This window comes from Microcaecilia unicolor, chromosome 3 (assembly GCF_901765095.1).
Source record: "Microcaecilia unicolor chromosome 3, aMicUni1.1, whole genome shotgun sequence".
In the NCBI taxonomy this organism is placed as follows: domain Eukaryota; kingdom Metazoa; phylum Chordata; class Amphibia; order Gymnophiona; family Siphonopidae; genus Microcaecilia; species Microcaecilia unicolor.
The window spans coordinates 442,722,316-442,749,434 of record NC_044033.1 but is presented as its reverse complement, the minus strand read 5'-3'; the positions used below and the strand labels follow the sequence as shown (position 1 = coordinate 442,749,434).

General features: G+C 42.9%; 1 protein-coding gene across 1 annotated transcript in view; it reads left to right on the top strand.

Moving 5' to 3' along the window:
• Window positions 1-26,184, top strand: part of DCDC2C (doublecortin domain containing 2C) — a 112,335-nt gene extending 86,151 nt beyond the window's left edge. Inside the window, exons 8-9 of the mRNA XM_030198905.1 lie at window positions 3,895-3,974; window positions 25,971-26,184. Coding sequence (XP_030054765.1) covers window positions 3,895-3,974; window positions 25,971-26,096 — 206 coding nt within the window. The 3' untranslated portion in view covers window positions 26,097-26,184. The remainder of the gene's footprint in view (window positions 1-3,894; window positions 3,975-25,970) is intronic.
• Window positions 26,185-27,119: the final 935 nt, after the last annotated feature.

Sequence of the window (27,119 nt, the reverse complement as noted above, 5' to 3'; positions counted from 1 at the left end):
ATCAGGGATGACCTCCCCATACTCCTCCAGTGGTCACCAACCCCCTCCCACCCAAAAAAAAAAACTTGAAAACATTTCCTTCCTAGGAGGGGAAGCCAGTCGGCCAGCTCGTAAAAAAAAAAAAAAGGATCTTGCTGATCAGTTATGTTATGACTTACTTGTTCTGGAGTGCTGTATTTTGTGATACTGTTTTGAGAAATGTTCAAGAAAGACTTCATACAAATTAAAAAAGGCCCTGCCGTTCATTTTCCCTTGATGGCCGTCCCTGACGTGCACTTCCCTTAATAGCCGTCTTTCTCTCCGAAAGTGCACTTCTCTTAATGGCTGTCTTTCTCCCCAAACAGGGAAATCAAAACAGTTTTTGCTCACAGTTTTTTTTAGTAGTAACAGTGGGATTTGAACCAGCCACCTCTGCATTACAAGACCAGTGATGTAACCACTTGGCCACAGCTCCACTTACTTGGGTGTCCCTCCCTTTTGATTATACCCCTTCAGGTCTCTCTCAGCCAATCCCAGTGCGTTAAGCTGTCTGTGAGTGGCTGAGAGAGACCTGGAGGGGTATAATCAAAAGGGAGGGACACCCAAGTAAGTGGAGCTGTGGCCAAGTGGTTACATCACTGGTCTTTGTAATGCAGAGGTGGCTGGTTCAAATCCTACTGTTACTAAAAAAAAAGCAGTGTGCAAAAACTTTTGATTTCCCTGTTCAGGGAGAAAGACAGCCATTAAGAGAAGTGCACTTTCGGAGAGAAAGACGGCTATTAAGGGAAGTGCACGTCAGAGACGGCCATCAAGGGAAAATGCAAGGCAGAGACTTTTTTCATTTGTATGAAGTCTTTCTTGAACATTTCTCAAAAAAGTATCACAAAATACAGCACTCCTGAACAAGTAAGTCATAACATAACTGATCAGCAAGATCTAAACATCCAGAAGTACCAGTGCACTACGAATGCTGGCATTGGGGGTGCTGACATTTTTTTACAGGTGATGCAGCATTCCCCTCCCTCCCTCCCCTCCCAGTTCCAGGGCCCTATCCTTCCCAGTTCCAGGCCCCCCCTCCCTCCCTCCCTTCAAGTTCCAAGCCCCCCCGCCCCCTCTCTCCCTCCTTTCTTCAAGTTCCAGGGTCCCTCCCCCCACCCCCGAATTATACCCTCCAAATTTTAAAAGTCATCGTCGATCTAGTTATTATTCTTACCTCACTACCTCAGGTTATGTCGGCGGCTAAGGGCAGCAAGGGGCACACAGACAGACCAGACCGTCCAGATACTGCAGCCTCGTTGTCGACTCGGTTATGGCGGCAGCTGCAGGTGGAAAAGGCAGCAGGCTTAAGTAGCAGTAAAAGCCGCTGCGCCTGCGTGCAGCATGCAGGATCATCACATCAGCTGATGCTGATCAGCAGACAGGCGCTGGCTGGCACGCACACGCATAGATGCTGCCTGCAGCTTGCCTGCGTCAGCCCACGCCGCCACGTGTGCATCAGAGGAGTCAGGTCGGAGGACAGGTCATGTGATGTGATGACCCGAAGAGAAACCCGGACAAATCAAGGAAATGCTGAAATCCGCCCGGACTCCCGTCGGCGCCCTCAAAAAGAGGACATGTCCGGGGAAATCCGGACGAATGGTAACCCTAGATCAGTTAGCCATTGTACTATAGCATCTAAACAGCATTGAAGAGGAGTAAGGTCAAGGTTGACAGACTCTGTGCGATAGAGCAGTAAAATGTCATCCACATAGAAATGGAAAGAAATTGAACAACCTTGTATTATGATAGCTGAAGGGCTCAGAAAGAGATTAATCAGTATAGGGGAAATAATTGACCCTCTTGAAACCCCACAGACCAGGGGTTTATCAGCTGAAGTAGCAGAAGATGTGATAACTTGAAAAGTCATGTTAGTTAAAAAAGAGTGAAACCAAACCAATTCAGTGCCTGCCAGTCCCAAGGACCGAAGATAGTTCAGAAGGAGAGAGTGATGAGGATCGAATTTAGCTGAGAGATCGAGAGAAATGGCGAGAGTAGTCAGACCTTTATCTAGACAGCAGTTAAGATGGTAATTAGAGTGCACTAGCTGGATAGCACGCCCACTCCCATTTTCCATCCCTGACACGGCCCCTCCAGAAATTTTTTAAAATATATACGCGCAAACAGGTTACTTAGCCCAAAATGATTTAACATACTTTGTGGTGTTTTCACTCATGTTAAGCAGGTGTTAGGGCTTAACACCCTTTAGTAGACATACCCCCAAGAGGGTATCAGACGAGTTCTGACCCGGACAGGTCCCGCCCACCAATTCCCCCCCAAGACAATTCCCACTTAGAAAAATTCCTCCTGGAACAATTCCCATTTAAGGGGGACAATTCCCACCGAGGACTTTTCCTCCCAGTCATTTCTCACCCTCTGTAGCTTTTTTTTTTACCAACCATAGTTTCTTTCTTGTATTGGCTCCCATAAGTCCTGGCAGTGCTTTTTTTTTTTTTTTTAATCGGCATCAAGGAGGTTAGAGCAGCATACCGATGTATACAGAGGATGTATAATGATGGAATAACTTTTCATAGGTATAGTAGTAATTTGTTATAAATCATAATCAGTGTGTCATTTTGAGGGGCTGAATTAGGTAGAAACCTGGTGTGGGGGGGCATTGCCCCCCCAACATGAACTGCAGTTTGTATTTATTTATCTATCTATCTACTTATTTATTACATTTAGATCTCAGATTAAAATTAATTAGGTTGGGGGTGTGTGGAGGAGGGCATTTTCCTCCCACATGAACTGCATGTCTGGAAGGGGAAAGGGATGTGTAAAAGATAATGTCATGGGGGAGGTGTGAGGGGGTACTGGCCCCCTAAAAAATCTGGAAGAGAAAAATGAGGAAAATTACTTGTCCTAATGTGTTTTGTATTTTTTGGGTTATGGGTGAGAATTGTCTCAGTGGGAATTGTCCAGATGGGAATTGTCCGATGGGAACTGACCTAGAACCCCTTAAGAGATATAGAAAGGGACCCTGGAACCCAGACTAATTCATGACACTAAGAAATTTGATTGTCCCAACGATCTCACATTCCATAGGCCTGTACCTTTTGCCCTGTTCCCACCCCCAGGTAGTCTGGACCAGGGTACACTATACATCATCTCAGATAATGCCGCCACCCCTTAAGGATACTGTGATCCCATCCTGACTATTCAGGTACCTCACTCTACATATGTTGATTTGGAAGGATCCAGTGTTCTCTGTCCTAGCCCATAGTTTATACATTGAGATTCTTATACTTGCATGAAGTGTTCCTTATAGGTCTTTCTTTAAATAAAGGTTTCTGTTTATCTTCTTTACCCTTTGATAGAATAGAGCACACACATTCTATACTTATGTACACTAGTAATGCATTAGACCATAGAACATTATTCCAATGAAAAGATTTAGTTAAGAGTTTTCAATAACATGTTTTTATGTTTGTTTATTTGTAGAATTTGCTATATTTTTCTATCCAAAATACTCAAAGCAGATTTTAGTACATAAATATTTATATACATATTATTTTTTTGTTTTGTCATACTTACATAAATCACATTTTATTATTCCTTGTACTTTTGTTTTTGTTTTGTAGTAGCTGTTGGTGTAATAGTAAAGTTCTCCACCTCGGGATGGTCAAGCCGCTCTACTGGTTCTGGTGTGGCAATGCTGATGGAGCCCATTCAAAGTAAATGGGTTTTGTCGGCATTGCTGCACCAGGAACCACTAGGGTGGCTTGATAAAAGAGGCCCTTAGCTCGACACGTTAAAATATGGCATAAGAAATCAAATGCAGTGTAGAAAATGAAGTGTGGCCTTTAATGTTATATTCCTTTCTTAGCAGTCAGTTTATATTCTGAGCATGTTTTTACTAAGTTTTATATCATATTTTAGGACCTGGAGTTTTTAGAGCATCTAAAGTCAGAGATGAATTTCATGGAGCAAAAGAAGTTGAGGAATCCAGAACAATGAAGGTAGAACAATTTACTGTTTTATCAGAGATAGATAGATGTTTGTTGAAAGAACAACAGAATGAGGAACAAGGAAAGAGAATGAGTTTTGAGAAGCAAGTCCTACTAAGAAGTGGAACAGAAGAGCAAGAGTTATATCGGTTAAGTTCATTATTCTAGACCAAGTGCCAATATAATTATTTTTATTTTACCTTTACCCACATCTGCCTTACTTATGTTTATTCGTTGTTTGGTGCATTTGTAGTTTTATATGCGAATGTATTGGTTCCAGTTGTACAATATAGTTAAGTTTATAGGGGGTGTGTGATAACGTGATCGATAGACAGGCATGGAAACCTCACAGGTGTAGTTCAGGATAAAGTCAAAAGAAAACTTTATTAGTGGAAAATAATTAAAGCAAGACAGTCTGTTCTTTTCACAGGCTTACTTTCTCCTTGGCAACAATCACAGTTACTTTCTTCTCTCTCAACACTTCTAGCTTCTTTTATACAGTTCTAACTACTCATCCATAGGTCCAGGCCTGGCTCCAGCTAGGACACGCAGGACCCGGGATATTCACAACAAATAAAGACACACTTTTACCTTCAGTTATTCTGTCATGCACTCCTTGAGCTTCTACAGGGTGAAAACCTCTAAGCTAGGCCCACTCTCCACTTCCCTGGGACTCTCTACCACAGGTACTGCAACCCAGCCACACTTTAGGAAGGGTTCCTTCCATTGGAGCCTCCCTCCAGGAGATATCTTCTCTTGGAATCTCTCTCTCTCTCTCTCTCTCTCTCTCTCTCTGAAGACCTCTTGCTTTGGGGCCTCTCTGATTCACTCTGCTCTAGGCCACTTAACCACCTTCTGGCCTGAGCCCCACCCCTATATCATGGCAGATTTAGTGCCACCTTCTCTGAGGTGGCTAACCTGCAACCTCGGTGAGGGAGTGTTCATAAGGACACCTGACGATATTCCACTCACTCCCTAACAGGGCAATTTTTAAAGAGATTTTTTTTCCCTTATATAAACTCTGGTGGAAAGAATTCCTTTAAAAATTTCCCAGCCCTCAATATGTGGAAAAGGGGTAGCACCAAGTGTAGCTTAGGGCAGGTATTACACCTCTATGACCCGCATACTTTGCTTCTGCAGGATATTAGTCACATCCCTGTAGCACTAGTTGCTGCTCTAGTTTCGGAGGGTGGAGGGAACGGGACACTTCATAGAGAGCTTCGCTTTGAAAATTGGCTTGTGGTTCTTCAGTATTAGTGCCAGGGAAAGACTGGGGTGGGGGGGGGGGGGGGGGAGGGGAGGGTGCGGGTTCAGACAGAGAGGAAGGCTGAAAATAGTCTTAAGGATATAAAGTAAATTTACATTTTTATATTTAGTTTAAAGTTGCTTAGTATTCCTGCTGATGAGTTTTCAGTTCTGTAACTAGCAGCTCTAACTCCAGGGGCATAGCCATGAGTGGTCCTGGGAGGGCTTGGGTCCATCCACTTTTCTATCTGGTTCACACAGCATCATTTGTGTAGCTGGTAGGGTGGCAGGGATCCTCAAGCCCTGCCAGCTTAAGACTCAGCAACCCACTGACTTCTCTTCAGTAAACTGCAGAAGTCAGCAGCAGTGCTACGATGCCAGTGCCAGCACTGCGGACATGCTTAGTTCTCACATGTTCAGATCATGTATGAGAAATGAGCTTGCATGGGGTGCTGGCATCAGTTCCAAGCTGCTGATGCTGGTATCCTGTGCATGCTCAGTGTTTGTGCATAAGTTGAGCAAGCGCAGAACCGAGCATGCAGGCAGTTCCAGCATTGGCGCTGTAGCATTGCCACTGACTGCTGCAGTTTTCTGAAGGGGGTTGGAAGATTACTGTTTCTTCAACTGGCAGGACTTGGGGATCCATTTCAGCTAAGGTATTTAGTTTTTAAGTTCGGGGGAGGGGAGGGTGGGGGGGAGTAGGGCGACGAAAGAAATGTGTGCTCATCCAACCTTCCCATTGGTTCACCCACAAATTGCCTTCTGGTTATACCATTATCTTACAGTGCTTGTGGTTTTTAGGGATTTGTAGTTTGTATGCAGGGGTATATAGCCAGACACCCAATGTTGGGTGGGCCTGAGCTCAAAATGTGTGCACATGACAATCCCACCTCCTGCTCAGCATCTCTACCTCTTTTGCGCCTCCAAGCGATCAACGGTCTCCGACTCCAAACCACACCCCCCCCCAAATGCCATCGGTTCCTTTTAAAGTCTTTAGTTCTTCACTGGCAGTAAGCACTGACTCGTACCCATGGCTCTTGTTGGTCCTGAGCCTTCCCTTTGATGCAGTTTCTTGTTTCTGTAAAGGCAGTTCCAGGTCAAAGGGAAGGCTAGGGGCTGGTGCAAGCAGTGGTTATGAATCTCTGTTTGCTGCCGGCAAAGAACTGAAGGATTTAAAAGGTACTGAAGGGTGGGGTGGGGTAGAGTTGAGAGACCCCTGATTGATTGCATGAGGGGAAGATGCCAGGAGTCTTCAGCTGGTAGGGCTTTGGGTTCAAGGTTCATTTTATTTGATATATTGCAAAATTTTCAAAAGGAAATCTAAGCAGTTTACAGAATAAAATCTATTGGGGGGAAAGTAACAATTCTAAAATAAAATCAATGCAATATAAGAGACAGAAGGCCAAGAGGGGTGAGAGAGATTACAATTTCAACGGAGGAAATTGTTCCGGTTGGATGCTACACATGCTTTTACCAAGATATTCATACACTCCATTATTAATCGAGATACAGCTGAGCACTCATTGATTGACCCCTGAGGAAGGCTTTGGTAGCCGAAACACGGACCGTGTAGGGTCTAAATAAAATTTTGATTGGAGCATCTTATCCTGGTGTGTGGACTGATCACTTGAACTTGGTTCCTTTCCGCCTTGTTATTGTTGCGTTCTGCCTTTGTGGAGAGTGTGAACCCCTCTTGTTTTTGTAATAGTAAAGTCCTCCACCTCAGGGGATGGTCAAGCCGCTCTAGTGGTCAAAAATGGCCTGGAGATGATGAGTCCAATAAAGTTTGATAGTAAGTCATCAAATGAGTTGAGATAGAAGTGGAAAATGATTTATAAAGTTCCACTGGAATTCCATCTGGACCTGGTGCTTTTGTTGAAGGTAGTTTTTTGATTGCAGAGATGATCTCTTTGTGGGAAATGGGTTGATTAAGCTGACTTATTTGGTGTTCAGAGAGACGAGGAAGATTTAATAATGTAAGAAATTTAGGAATTTCAGTATCATGAGCTATGTCTGAAGAATATAGTGACATATAGAAGATTCAAATGTTTTGAGTATTTGAGGAGAAGAGGTCAAAGAGGCTCCTGAAGGTGATTTTATAACAGTTATACGTTGTTTTGTTCTTTTGCCTTTGAGATAAGATGCTAGTAGTTTACCAGCTTTATTGGATTCTGTATAATATATAGCATTTTGCTTAAAAGTGATGATATTGGAAATGCTTGATAAGAGAGAATTATACTGCATTTTAAGAGATCTGAGATTTTGAAGTGTAGACTTAGATGATGATGTGTATAAAGTCATTTCAAGTTGGCGTATTTTTTTCTGAAGTTTAATAAGTTTAGCATTATTGGTTTTGCGAAGATGAGATACATAACTAATTATTTCACCTCTCAGCCATGACTTGAACACTTCCCATATTGTTACATATGATGATACAGAATCTTTGTTAGCAAAACATTCAGTAGATTTCTGGGAAATATGTTGTAGGAAAGTTGAATCTGAGAGCAGGGGGGTATTAAGTCTCCAAGTAGAAGATTTTGTTTTATTAGAAGACCAATTGAAATCACAGGAAATTGATTAATATTTCATGTATTTGTGCTGCAGATAGCATAGGAATCAAGTCCTTGGTACCCAAAAAATAGTAAATTCTTGAATAAGTGTGATGAGGGGCGGAAAAAAAAGAGTAGTCTCTAGCAGTTGGATAAAGTAATCTCCATAGATCAGACCATCCATTGGACTGCATAAGAACATTTAGTGAGTTACAAACTTTGAGTTTTGCAGGTCTGCAGTTTGAAGATCGGTCCAGATATGGGTCAGTTGGAAAGTTGAAGTCTCCTCCAATTATTGTGTGACAAGTAAGAGTATTCAATCCAGAAATATTGATTTTGTGGAAGAAATTAGGGTCATCAATATTTGGAGCATAGACATTAATTAATGTTATAGGTTTGTCCTCTAAAGAACCCTCTAGTCGGGCCCACCTACCTTCATTATCATGGATGTGATAAATTAATTGGAAGGGTAAAGATTTGCTAATGAGAGTAATAACACCATTTTTATGACCATTAGCTGGGCTTATAAAGCATTGATCAAACCATTTACCTATAAGCTTGGAGCCTTCCTGTGCATCTAGATGAGTTTCTTGTAGAAAACAAATGTCAGAATTTTTTTTTTTCCGTTAAAATAGGAGTTTCTTTCGCTTGATGGGATTGGAGATCCCTTTAATATTAAGGGATAATATTCGTAGTTTCATCATTGATATTATTAAAGATTTGTACCCAGCTGATCAATATATTATATATATTCATGAGGAGAGGCTTGTAAACAATTAGCAGGCATAAAGACCTCAAAAATAAAGAAAAAAAATCAATAAGTAGAGCAAGGAAAATAGTAATCTTAACAAGAGCATAAGATTAAGACGAGAAAAACATTTGCTCCAGGGAGAAGGAAAGTGAAAATCGATTATGGGGCACATGCGTCCAGTTCAGACACAAAAAAAGAGTTTAAGCCAGCATGCGAAAATATGATTTTACATATACAGTGGTGGAAATAAGTATTTGATCCCTTGCTGATTTTGTAAGTTTGCCCACTGACAAAGACATGAGCAGCCCATAATTGAAGGGTAGGTTATTGGTAACAGTGAGAGATAGCACATCACAAATTAAATCCGGAAAATCACATTGTGGAAAGTATATGAATTTATTTGCATTCTGCAGAGGGAAATAAGTATTTGATCCCCCACCAACCAGTAAGAGATCTGGCCCCTACAGACCAGGTAGATGCTCCAAATCAACTCGTTACCTGCATGACAGACAGCTGTCGGCAATGGTCACCTGTATGAAAGACACCTGTCCACAGACTCAGTGAATCAGTCAGACTCTAACCTCTACAAAATGGCCAAGAGCAAGGAGCTGTCTAAGGATGTCAGGGACAAGATCATACACCTGCACAAGGCTGGAATGGGCTACAAAACCATCAGTAAGACGCTGGGCGAGAAGGAGACAACTGTTGGTGCCATAGTAAGAAAATGGAAGAAGTACAAAATGACTGTCAATCGACAAAGATCTGGGGCTCCACGCAAAATCTCACCTCGTGGGGTATCCTTGATCATGAGGAAGGTTAGAAATCAGCCTACAACTACAAGGGGGGAACTTGTCAATGATCTCAAGGCAGTTGGGACCACTGTCACCACGAAAACCATTGGTAACACATTACGACATAACGGATTGCAATCCTGCAGTGCCCGCAAGGTCCCCCTGCTCCGGAAGGCACATGTGACGGCCCGTCTGAAGTTTGCCAGTGAACACCTGGATGATGCCGAGAGTGATTGGGAGAAGGTGCTGTGGTCAGATGAGACAAAAATTGAGCTCTTTGGCATGAACTCAACTCGCCGTGTTTGGAGGAAGAGAAATGCTGCCTATGACCCAAAGAACACCGTCCCCACTGTCAAGCATGGAGGTGGAAATGTTATGTTTTGGGGGTGTTTCTCTGCTAAGGGCACAGGACTACTTCACCGCATCAATGGGAGAATGGATGGGGCCATGTACCGTACAATTCTGAGTGACAACCTCCTTCCCTCCGCCAGGGCCTTAAAAATGGGTCGTGGCTGGGTCTTCCAGCACGACAATGACCCAAAACATACAGCCAAGGCAACAAAGGAGTGGCTCAGGAAGAAGCACATTAGGGTCATGGAGTGGCCTAGCCAGTCACCAGACCTTAATCCCATTGAAAACTTATGGAGGGAGCTGAAGCTGCGAGTTGCCAAGCGACAGCCCAGAACTCTTAATGATTTAGAGATGATCTGCAAAGAGGAGTGGACCAAAATTCCTCCTGACATGTGTGCAAACCTCATCATCAACTACAGAAGACGTCTGACCGCTGTGCTTGCCAACAAGGGTTTTGCCACCAAGTATTAGGTCTTGTTTGCCAGAGGGATTAAATACTTATTTCCCTCTGCAGAATGCAAATAAATTCATATACTTTCCACAATGTGATTTTCCGGATTTAATTTGTGATGTGCTATCTCTCACTGTTACCAATAACCTACCCTTCAATTATGGGCTGCTCATGTCTTTGTCAGTGGGCAAACTTACAAAATCAGCAAGGGATCAAATACTTATTTCCACCACTGTAGCATCAATGAGTATGCAGCTACTAGAAAATCAGGCAGGATTAAGTGATCAGAATATCACATGATGACAGAAGAGTCTTTATCAAGAAATTTTTGCAGGTCAGTAGGATCATTATAATATTTAGTATTATTTTGAAAAGTTATCTTCATGGTTGCAGGATACAAGAGGCCATTCTGGGCACCTATGGCTTTTAGCTTAGGGCGCATTTCCAGAAACATCTTTCTTTTTTTTGCAGTGAGTTTAGAGAAATCCGGTACCAAAAGGATTTTTGCTCCAGCATACATCAGAGGAGATTTTGGTTGAGTAGTGTTTAATAACAACATAAGCTGATCATGTCGAAGAAATTTAGCGATTGATTATAGGGCACGGGTAATTCTTTCCTTGGGTAGGCTGTGATGCAATGTGGTGAGCATGTTCTATGTCTATGATTGTGTCAGCAGGAAAATCGACAATCTTTATGAAGAACGATTTCAGAAATTGAATCATATCCTTACCCCTCGACTTGTTCAGGTACTCCTAGTATGCGGACATTATTTCTTTTCATTCGGTTAGTTAAATCTATATCACGCTGCATGATTTCCACTTTATTCAGTTTACGGTTCATTTCCAGGTGAAGTGCATCATGAGCTGACATGCGGTCTTCAAGAAATTCGATTCTAGCATTGAATTGAGTAAGTTGAGTAGAAATTGTGATTAATTTTGATTTGATTTCAGAAATGGTGTTGAAGTTTTGTTGCATTAAAATATGTAGTGCCTTTATATCATCCGCAAGAGACTCTGCCTTGTTGCGTGGTAATGGCGATTGCCGGGCGTGGAGAGATCTGTTTTCTTCCTTTTAGAAGCTGAGTGAAGAGAATAAGAACCTTTGTTCCGGTTGGATTTTGATGCCATCTTGTTTAGACACAATGGTAACGGAGTTCCTTGTAGTAAAACGAGATACTGAGATACTATATGGTGGTGCTAGAGTGTAAGCCAGCGGGAGAGAAAACTCTAGGCGTCCATGCTGGATAAGGTCACGTGACACACCTCCCCCCCCCGATATCACCTTTTATTTGAGGTTAAATCCAGACCCTTCTTCTCAGGTCGAAGAGCAGATAGACATTTTTCTTACCCAAGGGTTCCAGCAGGGCTTCATTACCTTGAAAGAGTTGAAGTTTCTGCATCTGGTTGTACCAGTTCTATATATTTTACCTAAAATTAGCATAATTCTCCTGGCTGCTCCATAATTTCTTGGAAGTGATCACTCTTAGAACCCCTTTCGGTGTTTCTTCACATGTTGCTAATTTCTTTCATTCTTTTCACCTTCTTATTTTCTACAGGGTTTGGCAAATTTGTCCTTCACAAATAATTTTTGCATGTTTAATCAAATGTAGTACTTGCAGGTGAAAGGAACCACAATGCAGGGGTGTAGCTACGGGTGGGCCTGGGTGGAGTTCCTCTTGATGCTCCAATCGGGGCGGTCTTGGTTAGGCTGCAGTGGGAGTGCATACTGCACAGCCTTTCAGCAAATCAACCATGGTGCAGTGCTCAGCTCAGCAACAACAGGAGTTCTCCAGTCCACCTGCCTGGGATTTTGGGAAGACACAGGGAAGAACAGGGTTTGTGCCAGGGCCAGCGCAACCCGGTAAGCACGATAAGCATGGCAGGGTCACTGACCTCTGGAGGGCGCCACAAGCCATGCTTACCACCACCAGGCAGCTCACAGTTATAGTTCCAGCCCAAGCAGCAGGCAGCTCTTGGTCCCCACCTGCCCGCCCTCAGCTCCCCAGCATCCCTCCTTTTGTTCCTGCCACCCTGCGTTTAAATCTTTTATTTTACCTCAAGTCGCGGCAGTGGTGAAAACAGCAGAAACACCTTCCCTTCCCTCTCAGTGTCCTGCCATCGTGGAAACAGGAAATTACATCAGAGGAAGGCGGGACATTGAGAGGGAAGGGAAGGCTGGAGATGAGCCTACTGCTTTTACTGCCTCTGCTGTGACTTGAGGTAAAATAAAATATTTAAACGCAGGACGGCATAAACGAAAAAGGGGATGTTGCGGAGAAGAGGGGCGGGTAGGTGGGGCTGGGGTTTGAACTGGAACGGGGGGCTGGGGTGAGTCACTGGAATGGAGGGGAGGGCAGGGGGGAGGAGAAATCACTGGACGTGGCAGGGGAGGGCAGAGGAGAGGAGAAATCACTGGACATGGAGGGGAGGGCAGGTCAGGGGAGAGTGGAGAACTGATGGACATGGAGGGATGGAAGGGGACAGGGGAGAGAGTAGGATTGCTGGATATGGATGGATGGCAGAGAGGGCAGGGGAGAGAGGAGAGTTGCTGGATACAGATGGAGGAGTGGGCGGGGGAGAGAGGAGAGTTGCTGGGCATGCATGGATGGATGGAGGGGAGAGCAGGAGAAATGCTGGAAATGGATGGAGGTGAGGGAAGACAGGAAGAAGATGCACACGGATGGAGGGGAAGGGAGAGAGGAGAAATGCTCAACTTGAATAGAGTGGAGGGCAGGGAAGAGAGAAGAAGTGTTGGACAGAGATGGAGGGAAGGAATGACAGAGGAAGGAAATGCATACGGATGGAGGTGAAGGAAGAGAGGAGAAATTGTGGACATGGATGGAGGTGAAGGAAGAGAGGAGAAATTCTGGACATGGATGGAGGGGAGGGAAGACAGAGGAGGGGATGATGGGAACCGCAAAAAATCAAACTATGTGAAAGTTAGGCAGTTGCCTAAGTAACACCAAATTACCTGTTTTTGACCTGCATATATAGATATATACATATCTCCTAGTTTGTAATGTTATTAGTTCAGTAACCTAGTTTAGCGGGTGCCCAGGCAGCTGCCTAGGCATGACATATTCCTATGCATTACATTATTTTAGCTAATATTAGTAAACTGCATTCTGAGCTAAGATAGAGTAAAAGCCAAATTCCTCACATTCCTTCCAATCTGATAAGGAAAGAGACCTCAGCCAGAAACCAGTTTTCCCCTGATGAAGAAAGAGGCCTCAGCCAGAAACCAGTTCTTTCCTACATGGTCAGGGATTTCCCTATTGGCTGATAGCCAGCCTGGGATGGTCATGGCTGAGGTATATCCTTGAGTACCTTTGTCTATTTTGGCCCCTTTTTCTTTGCTCATTTTATCCCCTCCACCTTTTCTCCTTGACTCTCTGCCTTTTCATCTCTTTTGTTGGGACTCTTGGCCTTTTTTCATACAAAGGAAGTTCTACAGCTAGGCAGAGCTCCGAAGACAGACAGGAAGAATTTTGGATGCTGTTTCTGTATGATCCTGGTTCCTGGCTTCTGTCTTGTATGCTGTATTCTTGAATCCATCTCACCATAATCCTGTGAGATACATTGATCTACAGTATGCAAATAAAAGATAAGTTATTTTATCTATATTAAATGTCTGAGTGTTATCTGCACATATCTCTGGGAAACGTAATGAACTGTAATAGCCTTGGAGAGACAGTATAGACTGTAAACAGTAAAAAGCTTACAGCGGGCTGCCTCGTGATCCAGATTGGGAAGGTAGGATAGGCTGTAGCTGAGAGCTTGTAGTAGACGCTGTCTAGCTGGCAGGCTGTAGAGGCTGTGGGTTAGTTGCGCGCAGAGCTCACAGTATAGGCGGCTGCCTAGCGGCTCACATCAGGGGAGAGAGGAGAAATGCATTCCCCTGTGGCCCCAACAGACACAAGACCCAGCCAGCACATACAGAGCACACTTTTTGTGTTTAGATTAGCCAAGAATATTAGAGATTTTGTGGTATAGGAATCTCCAAAACCAGTGGACAGTTCTGCAAGGTTGGGACATTACCCTTGTGTTGAATGCAGAGTTGGTCCCCAGTTACATAGTGGTACATATGTCACATGCAAACAACCAGTGATCACTTTAAAATGTTTGACTACTGATAAAACCGTTTCTGTCATATATCTTATTTGCTGTCCTTGCCCTTTATTTTCTATTGGCAGTACACTTTGATTTTTAAAGATATGTATTATAGAGCACATAAGTTGTTATACTGTCAGGATATTGCCTTATTGCCTGCTCCCTTGGTTTCACATTGTGTCCAGAAAGATTATAGCTTTATTTTTTCCGGAGTCCAATGGACAGCAGGACCCAAGGCAGACAAATCTGAGTAATTTCTTTTACTGGGTGACCAAATAGTTGGATTGAGAGAGAGCACTAGTTGTAGTGTACTTAGATTTTGGCAAAGCATTTTGACACACTTTCAAATAGATAACTTATAAATAAATTGAGTGCCTTCGATGTGAGCCCTAAAGTGTCTGACTGGGTTAGGAACTAGTTAAGTAGAAAACGATAAAGGATAGTGGTAAATTGAGTTCACTCTGAGGAAAGAGATATAACAAGTGGTGTGCTACAAGAATCAGTTCTGGGTCAGTTTTTAAAAATTTTTTTTATAAATGATATTGTAGAAGGGCTGCCTGGTAAGGTTTGCCTCTTTAGGGATCATACCAAAATCTGCAATAAGGTAGACACTCTTGATGGTGTGGATAACATGAGGAGGGACCTAACAAAGTTTGAAGAATGGTCCAGAATTTAGCAGCTAATATTTAATGAAAAAAATGCAGGATCATGCATTTGTGCTACTAAAACCCAAGGGAGTGGTACAGATTAGGATGTGATGTACTTCTGTGCATGAGAGAAGAGCAGGACATTTGGATGATCATATGTGATCTTAAGGTGGCCAGTCAAGTAAAAGAGGCAAACGCCAGAAAGATGCTTGAGTGCATAGGGAGAGGAATGGCCAGCAGGAAAAAGGAGGTGATATTGCCTCTGTATAAGTCTGTGCTGAGGACCCCATTTAGAGTACTTTGTACAATTCTGGAGACCACGCCCTCAAAAAGATATAAACAGGACTGGCAGCTACTAAAATGGTCAGTGGTCTTCATCGCAAAGCATATGGGGACAGACTTAAAGATCTCTCTCTCTCTCTCTCTCTCTACATATATATATATAGTTGAAAGAAAGGTGGGAGATATGATAGAGACATTTAAATACCTCTATGACATTAATAAGAGGCAAAGTATCTTTCGATTAAGCATAGGATGAAGGTGAAAGGGGACAGACTCAGGAGTAACCTAAGGAAATATTTCTTCACAGAAAGGGTGATGAATTTGTTGATCAGCCTCCTAGTGGAGGTGATGGAGATGAAAACTGTATCTGAATTTAAGAAAGCTTGGGACAAGTACATAGGATCTCTAAGTGACAGAAAGGGATGGTGACTGGATAGGCCATATGATCTTTATCTGCCTTCGTTTTTTTATATTTCTGAGGCTCTTTTTTTCAGTGCCCCCCACTATTCGGGGGGGTTAGGGGGATGTGAATGTACAATTATTGTATAAAGAACAATACTGGATTTTCTATTTAAGTGTAGTTCATCTTTGCGGTCTAAACAGGGACACATTGTTAGATGTGTATAGATCAATTAACTTTGCCACTTAAACAACAGTGTAACTATATGCTTTTTTGTGACAGTTGGGGTAGTGAGTTGTCATCTAGTACCTATATTTTTGCAGAGTACAAGCAGTTACCTTTGTGCTGATGTCATCAGAGAATGCCATAGAGCAGCCTCGCTATACTAGTGACATTTATTTGATGGGGATTGAGAAGAACAAAATATTAATTTCAACTATAATTTAAAATATATTTGTAATTTTGATTTGATTGAAGACATGTTTTTGTGGAAGAACTGTGGCTAGGGTTTAGCAATGTCTCGATGATGTCATCTGGGTGTGCCTGCCGTTGTTATCTGAGTTTGTAATAATATTGATTTATTTTACAAGAATATAATGACTGTGATACAACATAAAAAAAGTGATACCACATGTTTTTTTGTAATAATAGCAGCAGAAGCCACTGAGAAAAGGTGCTTGTGATGACATCATCAGGGAATATCCAATGACATGCTGGTTCATGGAAACAACAGGGGTCTGTTTGAATTGAAGAAAAATTATATATAAACATCTTTTTTGAGCTTCACATATAGTTGAGCTGGAATCTGTGATATGGAAGTGTGACAGGTTGTCTCTGAGTAAAGAATGAACGTTTTACTGATGCCGGTATGTGGTTTTTGTATATGAGCATGTTATCGCAGGTCCAGATGTCATTAATTGATTGAGTTTGTTTTGTAGATAAATGAGCCCCAGAAGCAGAAATAGTGGCCGAAACACCCCTTTGCCCTTTGCTGTGTTGGTGTCGGGCTGAACAGTAACTGTGGATGCTGAGCAGTACTGCTACAGATAAGTAAACATTAGTCCTATTTTTAATTGTATGTAACGGAATATTGAACAGGATTTGAAAGTTGGGAGAAATTGGAGTGTGCACTTGTTTTGAAAAATACCATTTTAGAATTTCTGTTTTGGACATATTGGAGTGACAGTCTGTACGTGAAATAATTTTGTCAACAAAATAGTTTGCTCATATTCTTAATTTTAGAGAGCACTTGTAGAAGGTTATGTGATTGAATTTGCCTATGTAGGTCTAGACCATGTGAAGTATGTACTTCAGTAGATCTTGTGACCTAAGAAAAGGGTTGACTCTGATACCCTTCTATACATATATAATAAGTCTGATTATGTCCTTATGTCCCTATTGCCTTCTCAGTAGTCCAGGGGAACTCCAGGATAGATTTGGAACTCTGGGCCAAAAAAAAGAAAACAACCAGCCTTAAAGGGAGAGAATTGCATTGCCTGACAAACTCAGATGTCACATAGTGGGCAGGGTAAGGAGTAAAGGGGAGGACAGTGTCTTATCAGGGGAACCATTACCAGACAATAGAAAGGGAAAACAAAACCCTTTTATCTGATAAATGGGCATCTGGCAGAAATTCCTTAAAACAGGTAGGCTTAGAGAGGAGCTACTGTGATCCTTGGGAGGAGGAGCAGTTGCACTGCAACATCAGAAAGCAGATAGCTTCAACCTAGGAGGGAGAAGAATGCCCAAGAATCTTGGGAATTAGAGTCCATAGCACTGTCCTTTGATCAAGGAGTGGAAAGACTGAACCAATTAGAGAGAGTCAGGTTTAGGGTAGGACTTTTGAAGTATAGGAGCCATGCTGGGTTTAGAAAAAAAAAAAGTAAAAAAAATAACCTTTCCGAGAGAGAAAAGGTGGCCAGAGGAATGGACAGTTGATGTCCAGGGCTAGAGGTCCCAGAGGTACTTGCACGCCAGAAGCAGGATACGGACTGGAATTCCCAGTAGGAGGGTCCCTGCAAGAAGAGAAGCTAGAGACATCTCTTGGAAAACTCCTCGATTCAAATCTTTTTAAGTCATGGAGGTTGAGAACCTGGACTAAGGGGAGCCCTATTAAAACGTTGCACAGTCTGCAACTGTTTGGAGCTAGCATTGCTGTTTATGAGGAAGGCAGGGAAAACATAGCCCAGAGGATAGGGCTCTCTCTGTGAGTCATGCCTGACCCAAGTTGGGGAAAAGAAAAGGAGGACTCTTGATTTGAAATGAACTGTCTTGATTTTTGCTGCTAAGAAGCCATGTACCAGAAATAATGTTGTTGTTATTTTACTATAAAACCTTTGATTTGCTATTGGCTGGAGCTGTGAAAGAAAAAACAATAAAATACCTTTTATTTTGGGTAAATTAAAATCCTGGACTGACTCATTTTACTGCTGTGGATTGAAATTAAAGAGGCATAAGTCATTCAAATCTGCAGGAATGTAAAACTTTTAAGGCTAAAGATGTTCTTGATCATCATAAATTGTGACTGAAATCATCACACAATATACACTGTTGCATATACCACTCTTGGATGGTTAATGAAATTGTTGCTGATGCCATAGGATCCCACTATTCTTGATTGTGGATCATTAAGAACATAAGAATAGCCATACTGGATCAGGCCAATGGTCCATCTAGCTCAGTATCATTGATAATTTTTTCCCTTTTTGGTTTACTATGCTCAGCAGCAGTCAACCCAGCATGCACACGAAGGAACCAGGAGGACTAAGGGCGTCATTCAGATGGAGGCCTACCAGAGATCTGAGAGCTAGAAGCTGGGAGCTGTATTGGAGAGTCTGTGCTGTACCTCATCTCTTCTCCTCATGATATCTAGTCAGAAAATGGAGGAGCAGGATAGGGTAGAGCCACAGAGGTAACAGCACACAATGAAGGAAGGAGCAGATTTGAGAGGGCTTGGAGCTGTATTGTAATCAGTCAGCATGGGAGAGGAGATAGTGGTAAGAACTCAGTAAAACTCTGCTGATAGATGCGTAGCTCTTTTTCTGTACTCCTAGCCCAGAAGCCTGTTGGAAAGAGGAGGAACATCTAAATTCAGGGATCCTGCTGCAAAAATCATCTTTCTGATATTCAAAGCGAGGCTCCTGCCCGCTTAAATCACCTATGGCCACCTAACGTTAAACTGGGTAGTGCCGCTGAATATCGGTTCTGACTGGCCCCAGAAAAAGTGGACAGATCAAGGGTGGTACAGGGGGAGTGTTGGGAAGGAGCTGGGGGTCACCCCTGCCCCCATATTCCCCACTAGGATCACCAGGGCTATCAGGTTGGCCGGGGGGGGGGGGGGGGGCACTATCTGAACTTGGGGGGTGGGGATTGGGAAGCCATTGCTGGGGGGGAGCGGAGGAGGGTTTTGAGTCTCATGGGCTGGGAAGAGGAGGTAAGAAGGAGGGGGGAATATTTTGGGGGGCCGGGAGGGGGATCACTTAAAAAGTAAAATCTAGTTGTGCGGATCCTGGCCGGTATTCAGCCAAGGCCTGCATAACTGGTTTTTGCGGGCCCTGGCTGAATCTCGGCAAGGACCCGCATAAGCTCTGGCAGCCAGCCCCACTGGATTTAGCCCCCAATATTCAATGCCGGTGCCTGGACATGGCCTGACACTGAATATCTGGGTTAATCTAGCAAGCGATGGTCAGCATTTAAAACAACGCTGACCACCGCCGGCTGAGTATTGGCCATCAGATGTTTAGCATCTGGTCAGCACTTCTGGCTGTATACTGCACCAAAAAGTAAAAAAAAACAAGCAGTTTAGTCCAAAACTAGGCAGCTGGTAACCCTGCCAGTGGTGGCGAGTCAAAAAGTGAGGGAACATTTAAAAAAAAATGCCTAGTGAGGATAGGGCAGACTCCAGATCATGGTGCAAAATGGAAATACTATCTTTTTTAAGCAGGGTGGAGGGTAGAAAAGGAGGGCTTTGGGTTACCAGAATTTATTTTAAAGGTGTGGAGAGAATGGAAGGAGTGTGGGGACTTCAGAGAGAGCCTTTTTTTCTTCCAATTTTAATGTTGGACAGCAATCAGGAGGAGAAATTAGGGCTTTATAGGGGTTTTTTTTAGCGTCTGGACCTACTACTACTATTTATCACTCCAACCACCTCCCTCTGAAAATCTCTCTGATGGTCAGAGTGGCCCCCCATAACCCCCCAAATCCCCCAAGTTCATCTTCAGATTTGGGAGGCAGGAGCAATGCCTGTTTACTTTTGCCTCTGTACCACTATTTTAGAAAATTGCTGTACTTGACGCTATGTGGTGCATAAGGATGTGCTGCATAGTGTCAGATCAACTGAGTAATGGAATCGTTGCTTTATTTTGCTGACTCTTTAATCAGTCTGCTAAGTAAGGCAATGATTCTTTTAATTTGACTGACTGACTGCACAGTACATTCTGACACACTGAGATCAAACACTGCCAAAATGGCGGCGCAGAGGCAAGAGCGAGTAGGCATCGCTTCTGCCTCCCAACTCTAGAGGTGGTTGTGGGGGCAGGGAGAGGGGATCCACTTGAGTCCCTAGGGTATTTTTGTGGTTTGGGAGGGGGGGATCAGGAGATATAATACCATATTACTTCTATTCTGGCTGAACTACAACGGCTGCCAATTGAACAGTGAATTTTGTTTCACAGTGCTTTGTTTAGTATTTAGTGAGCTGTGTTTAGAAGGTCCCAGGTATTTGCAAAATCTTTTGAAAATGTATAAACCATCTAGATTTCTACATTCATCTCAAAAGACCTCTTGGTTGTGCCGAATGGATTGAAACTGCAATCTACGTATAAAATTGATTTTTGGACTCATGGGCTCTATGTTATGGAATAGTCTTCCTCTAGAATGTAAACATATACAGAGTTATGCATCTTGTAAAAGGCATCTTAAAGCGAGGTTGTATGACTGTTTAAGATTTAAACTAAATTGCGGTAAATATAATGGGTGGGTAATAAAATCAGATGCCTGTTTTTTTTAATATCTCTCTTCCTGTCAATGCATGAGTCAGTCTCCACTCATGCATCGACAGGGAGATATTTACTGATGATGCAGCAAATGGCTGCGTATTACTACAGCGGTGTGCACTGTTTTTTCTGACTGCTCACAGATTTTAATGTTGTGGTAATTTGCATACCGTTAGCTTACTGCTTCAGGAGTAAAAATTATTTTTAGTGCGGGTGTTAGAATGCTGTGTACGAAAGCTTAGCACAGTGTGCTAGTGCAGAGCTTACTGCATCGAGACCTAAGACAATGGTTCCCAAACCTGGTCCTGGAGGCACCCAGCCAGTCAGGTTTTAAGGATATCCACAATGAATATTCATTATCTGCCAAATAAATAGAGTTAATATACTAATACAATGATTAACTATTAAATACTCATCAGTTGAATCATTGAAATATGAGTAGAGTGGAGTGGAGGAGTAGCCTAGTGGTTAGTGCAATGGTCTATGATCCTGGGGAGCTTGGTTCAATTCCCACTGCAGCTCCTTGTGACTCTAGGCAACTCACTTAACCTTCCATGCCCATGGGCGTAGTGGGGGGGCGAGGGGGGGCATTGCCCCCCCCCCAAACACAGGGCCGGAGCAATGCTGCAGGCAGCTCTCCCTACGTCCCGCTTTTAGCTCCCCAACCCCGACAGCCCTCTGTCCTCTCCCTTCCTCCTCCCCCCGGCGCATTTAACCTTTTATTTTCAGTGGCAGCGACGGCAGTGAAAAAGAAAGCATTGCGGGCTCGCCTCCAGCGTCTCCCTTCACTCACACAGTGTCCCACCTTCTGCGATGATGCATTTCCTGTTTCCGCGAGGGCAGGACACTGTATGAGGGAAGGGAGAAGCTGGAGGCTAGCCCGCAGTGCTTTCTTTTTCACTGCCGTTGCTGCCACTGAAAATAAAAGGTTAAACATGCGGGGGGGGGGGGGGGAAGGAACGGAGAGGAGGGCTGTCGGGGAGCTGAGGGAGGGCAGGGAATATCACTGGACATCGATGGGAGGGCAGGGGGAGAGAAGAGATCGCTGGACGTGGAGGGGAGGGCAAGGGGAGAGATCACTGGACATGGAGAGGAGGGCAGGGGGAGAGAAGAGATTGTTGGACATGGAGGGGAGGGCAGGGGGAGAGGAGAGATCGCTGGACATGGAGAGGAGGGGAAGGCAGGGGGAGAGAAGAAATTGCTGGACATGGAGGGGAGGGCAGGGAAGAGAGGAGAATTGCTGGACATGGATGGATGAATGGGTGCACGGGAGAGCGGAATTTTGCTGGATATGGGTGAATGGAGGAGAGGGCAGGGGAGAATGGAGAGTTGCTGGACATGGATGGATGAATGGGGGCAGGGGAGAGAAGAGATCGCTGGACATGGAGAGGAGGAGAGAGGAGAGAAGAGATCACTGGACATGGAGAGGAGGGGAAGGCAGGGGGAGAGAAGAAATTGCTGGACATGGAGGGGAGGGCAGGGAAGAGAGGAGAATTGCTGGACATGGATGGATGAATGGGTGCACGGGAGAGCGGAATTTTGCTGGATATGGGTGGATGGAGGAGAGGGCAGGGGAGAATGGAGAGTTGCTGGACATGGATGGATGAATGGGGGCAGGGGAGAGAGGAATTTTGCTGGATATGGGTGGATGGAGGAGAGGGCAGTGGAGAATGGACAGTTGCTGGACATGGATGGATGGAGGGGAGGGCAGGGGAGAGAGGAGAATTGCTGGACATGGATGGATGGATGGATGAATGGAGTGGGCAGCGGAGAGGAAATTTGTTGGATATGCGTTGATGGAGGAGAGGGCAGGGGAGTATGGAGAGTTGCTGGACATGGATGGTTGGAGGGGAGGGAAGTCAGGAAGGAGATGCACATGGATGGAGGGGAGGGAAGAGAGGAGAAATGCTGGACCTGGATGGAATGGAGGGCAGTTAAGAGAGGAGAAATGTTGGACAAGAATGGAGGGATGGAAAGACAAAGGAAGGAGATTCACACGGATGGAAGGGAAGGCAGAGAGGAGAAATGCTGGACATAGATGGAGGGGAGGGAAGACAGGGGAAGTAGATGCACATGGATGGATGGAGGGGAGGGGAGTGAGGAGAAATGCTGGATATGGATGGAGGGGAAATTGCTGAATTTTAAGGGCTGGATCAGAGCACTTTGAGGGCAGATGCTGAAACTGGAGGAAGGATAGGGACAGGGCTACAGATGGTAGAGAGGACACATAAGGACACAGGAGGATGGTGGACATGGTGAGAGAAAAAATATCAAATGGAAAGAAGACACTACATAAAACAGAAGACACTGGGCACAAATCAAGTAAAAAAAACTAAATGATCAGACAACAAAGAAAAAAATATTTTATTCAGAATTTATTAATTGGAATATGTCAGCTTTTAGAAATGTGCATCTGTGATATTTTTCATGTAAGTTTAAATTTTTCTAGTATTGCTGCATGCTGAGTCTGACTTCTTGAGGTAACTTTCCAGTTCAGTATTTTGCCTTCATATTTTGTTTATTTCTAGTTCTTTGTGTCATATCTGTTGTCATGTGTTTTTCATGTGTGATCAAGGTGCAGTATTCTGCTAGTGTGTAGTATTTGCAGCCCTTTTTGTTTTGTTTTGTTTTTTGTTTCACTAGGTTGTGTACTGGTGTTTTAGATCCCGGTGTAATTATAGCGCTGTCTTTCCACGCATAAGGTTGTAGCTCGTTCTGTCCTTGGAATTAGTGCTGTTATGGTTTGGTAAGGTTATGAGTGGGTTTTTGCACAAGTTTGTGTATAGTGTTTTGCAGTGGTGAGATTGTGTTTTGGCCTTACTGAGGTGGCACCAAAACATCAGAAAAGGTGTAGAGCCTAAACCATGACACACTACCTCTTGAAGGATCTACATATAGAAATGATTAATTTCTAAGGTCTACACTGGCATGGTATGGAAAAGGGGGTGGGAAAATATTACTGGAGAGGAAGAGGGAGTGCTGGGTAAGGAGGAAGGAAGGGAGAAAGAGCTGGCTTTTTTGGGAATAACCATAATGTATATGTATGTAATAATTTCAACAACCGTTGCCAATTATTTCAATCTTTATTAAATACTTTACTGTAACATATTTTTAGACAATTGGGGATTTCTAATAATTTTTTAAAATATGTTACAGTAAAGTATTTAATAAAGATTGAAATAATTGGCAACGGTTGTTGAAATTATTACATATTGTATGTGCAACCAGTTATTGAGTGTGAACTTAAGTGAAGAATTGTAATGTATATGTATGAGATATCTCATACGTATTCATTATGGTTATTCCGAAAAAAGCCAGCTCTTTCTCCCTTCCTTCCTTCCTCCATATTAGCATATTCATTTGTGTGTGTATATATATATATACACAAATGAATATGCTAATATGCCCCGTCTCATCCTTTGCCCCCCCCAAATGAAACAGTCAAACTACGCCCATGTCCATGCCCCAGAAACAAATAAGTACCTGTATATACTATGTAGTTGCAAGGCCCATTCCCATATCAAAAGATTCTTTATTCACATCATATAAATCTTATAACAGAACCCAAGACACTGATGGAGTTAGTCATGCTTACTGTAGATATCATGATTCACAGATTAAAACAGTCCTTCGCTTATTTGCGTTAGTACATAACTCAACTGCTGTTGGGCAATCAAACTTCCCGATTTGCTGGGCACACTCTTAGCGCTAGAAAATACAAAAATATTTTCTAGTGCCGAGAATGGCGGTAGAGGCGAATTGCCGCATTGCACGCCTGCGGTATTTGCCGCATTTTCATAAAAGGGCCCTAGAGAGAGCAGATGTAAATTTCAAAAACTTACATATTCCAATTGCTACATTAAAAATTAGCAAACAAAACAAAAACAGAAAATAATGTGTTACATTTTTATTGGACTAACTATGCTTTTTGACTAGTCTTTGGAGGTGAAAACTTTCTTAAGTCAGGACATGCAGCACAGTCTCGCTCCCTCCCTCCCTCCTATGCACCTCTGCCAGGCCCGTGCTAATAAACTACCATGGGAGACCATGGGACCCGTTTCTCTGCAGTGCTGCTAGTGCTTCCTGCACTAGCTGCAGAGGAGGTGGGCGGTGCTACAGAGATCCAGGTCCCATGCGTCTCCCATGGTAGTTTATTAGTGCAAGCCAGGCAGAGGTGCAGTGCGAGGGAGGTAGCAAGACTGTGGTGGATTACCAGTACTTAGTTTATTATAGGATATTTGAGCCCCCTCTCCCCTTGTTGTAAATTTCACTATGTAACTTTGAAGAATGTACTTCTTTTTTTGATGTAAGTCGCATTGAACTCTATTTGGGCATCTTGGCAACTAATAAGAAATAAAGTAAAGTAAAGTAAAGCAGAGTAGATGACAAATGTAAACTACTGCTATACATCTGCTCTTTGCCATGTTATATAACCACTGTCCTATAACCCTGAGAGTTCAGATACATTTAGAGGGATATTATATAACTAGGTGCCTAGTAGGAGCATATTCTATAAAGAAACATAGGCACTGACTTTCCTTTATATAATACTAGCATGATAACTTAAATATGTGCATAATAGTTAGGCACCAGCTATAGAGCTGGTGTAAGTTTTAGCACCGAACTGCTGGAGATACGCAAGTAAATTATTATATTCTGTAAGTAATGCACTTAACTTTGTGCCCTCCCCATGCTGCACTCAAGCTCTGGCCTTGTGTATGCATCACTTGCAAATACACGCTGTGTAAGTTAAGCACATATTTACTGAATAGCGCTTAGGCGGAATTCTGGCAGTTATGTTGGTATGTGTGCACATCTGTGCATAAATTCAGTTACTCTAAACATTTACTCATCTAATTGGAATATAAAAGTTATTGCCTCTGTTATAGAATTATCCCCTTAGTTTAGCATCTCAGATTGCCCTTTTTGCCCTGTTGTAATGAAAATATGCTGTACCCATTAAGAATTGTATCATTTACGTGTTGTCTTTCTGAGCAGTTGTTCTGGCTATGGTTAAACATCTAGAAAAATGGTCTAGTTCAGTAGCTTGAAATCAGTATGGAGCATTTCCATTTTGTATATGGGATTTTTACATTTTATTTACTTTTTGTTTTGTTTTGGGGGCAGTGTCATCGGTAGTGTGCCATATTGCTCAATAGTGCACACTGTTCATCAATATTGCACCTATTGATAAACAGTGAACATTAATGAACAATAATGCATCCTATAGAGTAGTAGGTTGCTCTATTGATGACATGGAGAATAGAACTTGTTGTTTTGGGTTGAAAACAATATGACATAACATGGAAAATATTGTTGATACTTCCTATGTTGTTTTCATCCTTTTACCTTTGCATTTAGCTATGTTGTGTCTTTAAAGATGCAGATTGTTACTTAATTGTTTTAGTTAAAAATGAATTCATTCTTTTCATTTGTAGCGGAAACGCGTACCAAAGCGACGAAATCCACGGAAGCGCTATGTTCCTTTCCCAGCAGGTCTACACTATTCTCCCTGTTACGTAGCACTCAGCATCTGGTTAGCCTATAAGGAGCTTCATCACTAAAGAATGGATTATTTTTTCTAAGTCATTGTTGGTGAATTCCTCTTCTTTTTGCTTAAGAAAACCAGCAAATAAATTGTCTCTGTACTAATTTCTGCAGCTTTTGCCATACTTTGTTTTGTAACTAAGTGCAATCTGGTCTCCTTTATGCTCCATTTCTCATTGGAGGTTCCCTCCAGGTTCAGAATTCTTTGTAAGTACTATATATCATAGGTAAGAGTTTAAAATGTTAAATTTTAATTATAGAAATCAGTGTACATATCGCACGGGCAAATTGTTCAAAACTGAACTTCATTGTTGCAACAGGTAAAGTGTGCAACCAGCACTTCCATCTCTTCCTTTACCCTGGCCAAAAGAAATTCCAAGATTTTCATGGAAAGATCCACATCTTAGCCTCTTTTTCTGAAGTCACCGAAATTTGTCTCTATGTAGACATCGAGTGGCAAGCTGTCCCATATAGGTGGAAGTGCTACCAAAGAAGGCCCAGGATCTACATTTACCAAAATTCATCGCCTGCTGCAAGTGGATTCTTAAGAGAGAACTCTGGCTGCAAAGTACTTTGCAGAAATCAGTTTTCTGAAAATTGCTCCCCTATATGGGGATAAAAAGTATATTTGTATGTCTCTAGTGTACATCTTTTACCTGCATTTGGAGGATGTGTTCCTGAGGACAGGGTTAAGCTAGAGCAGGGGAGGGCCATATGAATGTCAGTACTACCCCTAGTGGACTGCAACATTATGAAATGTTGGAACTGAAAATTCACAAAGCTTCATAGACCTTCTGTGGTAAAATAAATAAATATGTAAAAATTTAACTAAAACCAATGGAAACAAATGGCTACAGTGGCTATTTTGAAAGTATTTGTGAAATACAATACAGTATTTAAAATTGCCAAAATACTGGTTAATGACATTTTCTGTGTATACTTCCCATGGTCTCGTGAGCCACATAAAATTAAATGGCAGGCAGCAATCAGCCCATGGGCTGCAGGTTGCCCACCCCTGGGCTAGGGGATTGCAACAGTTC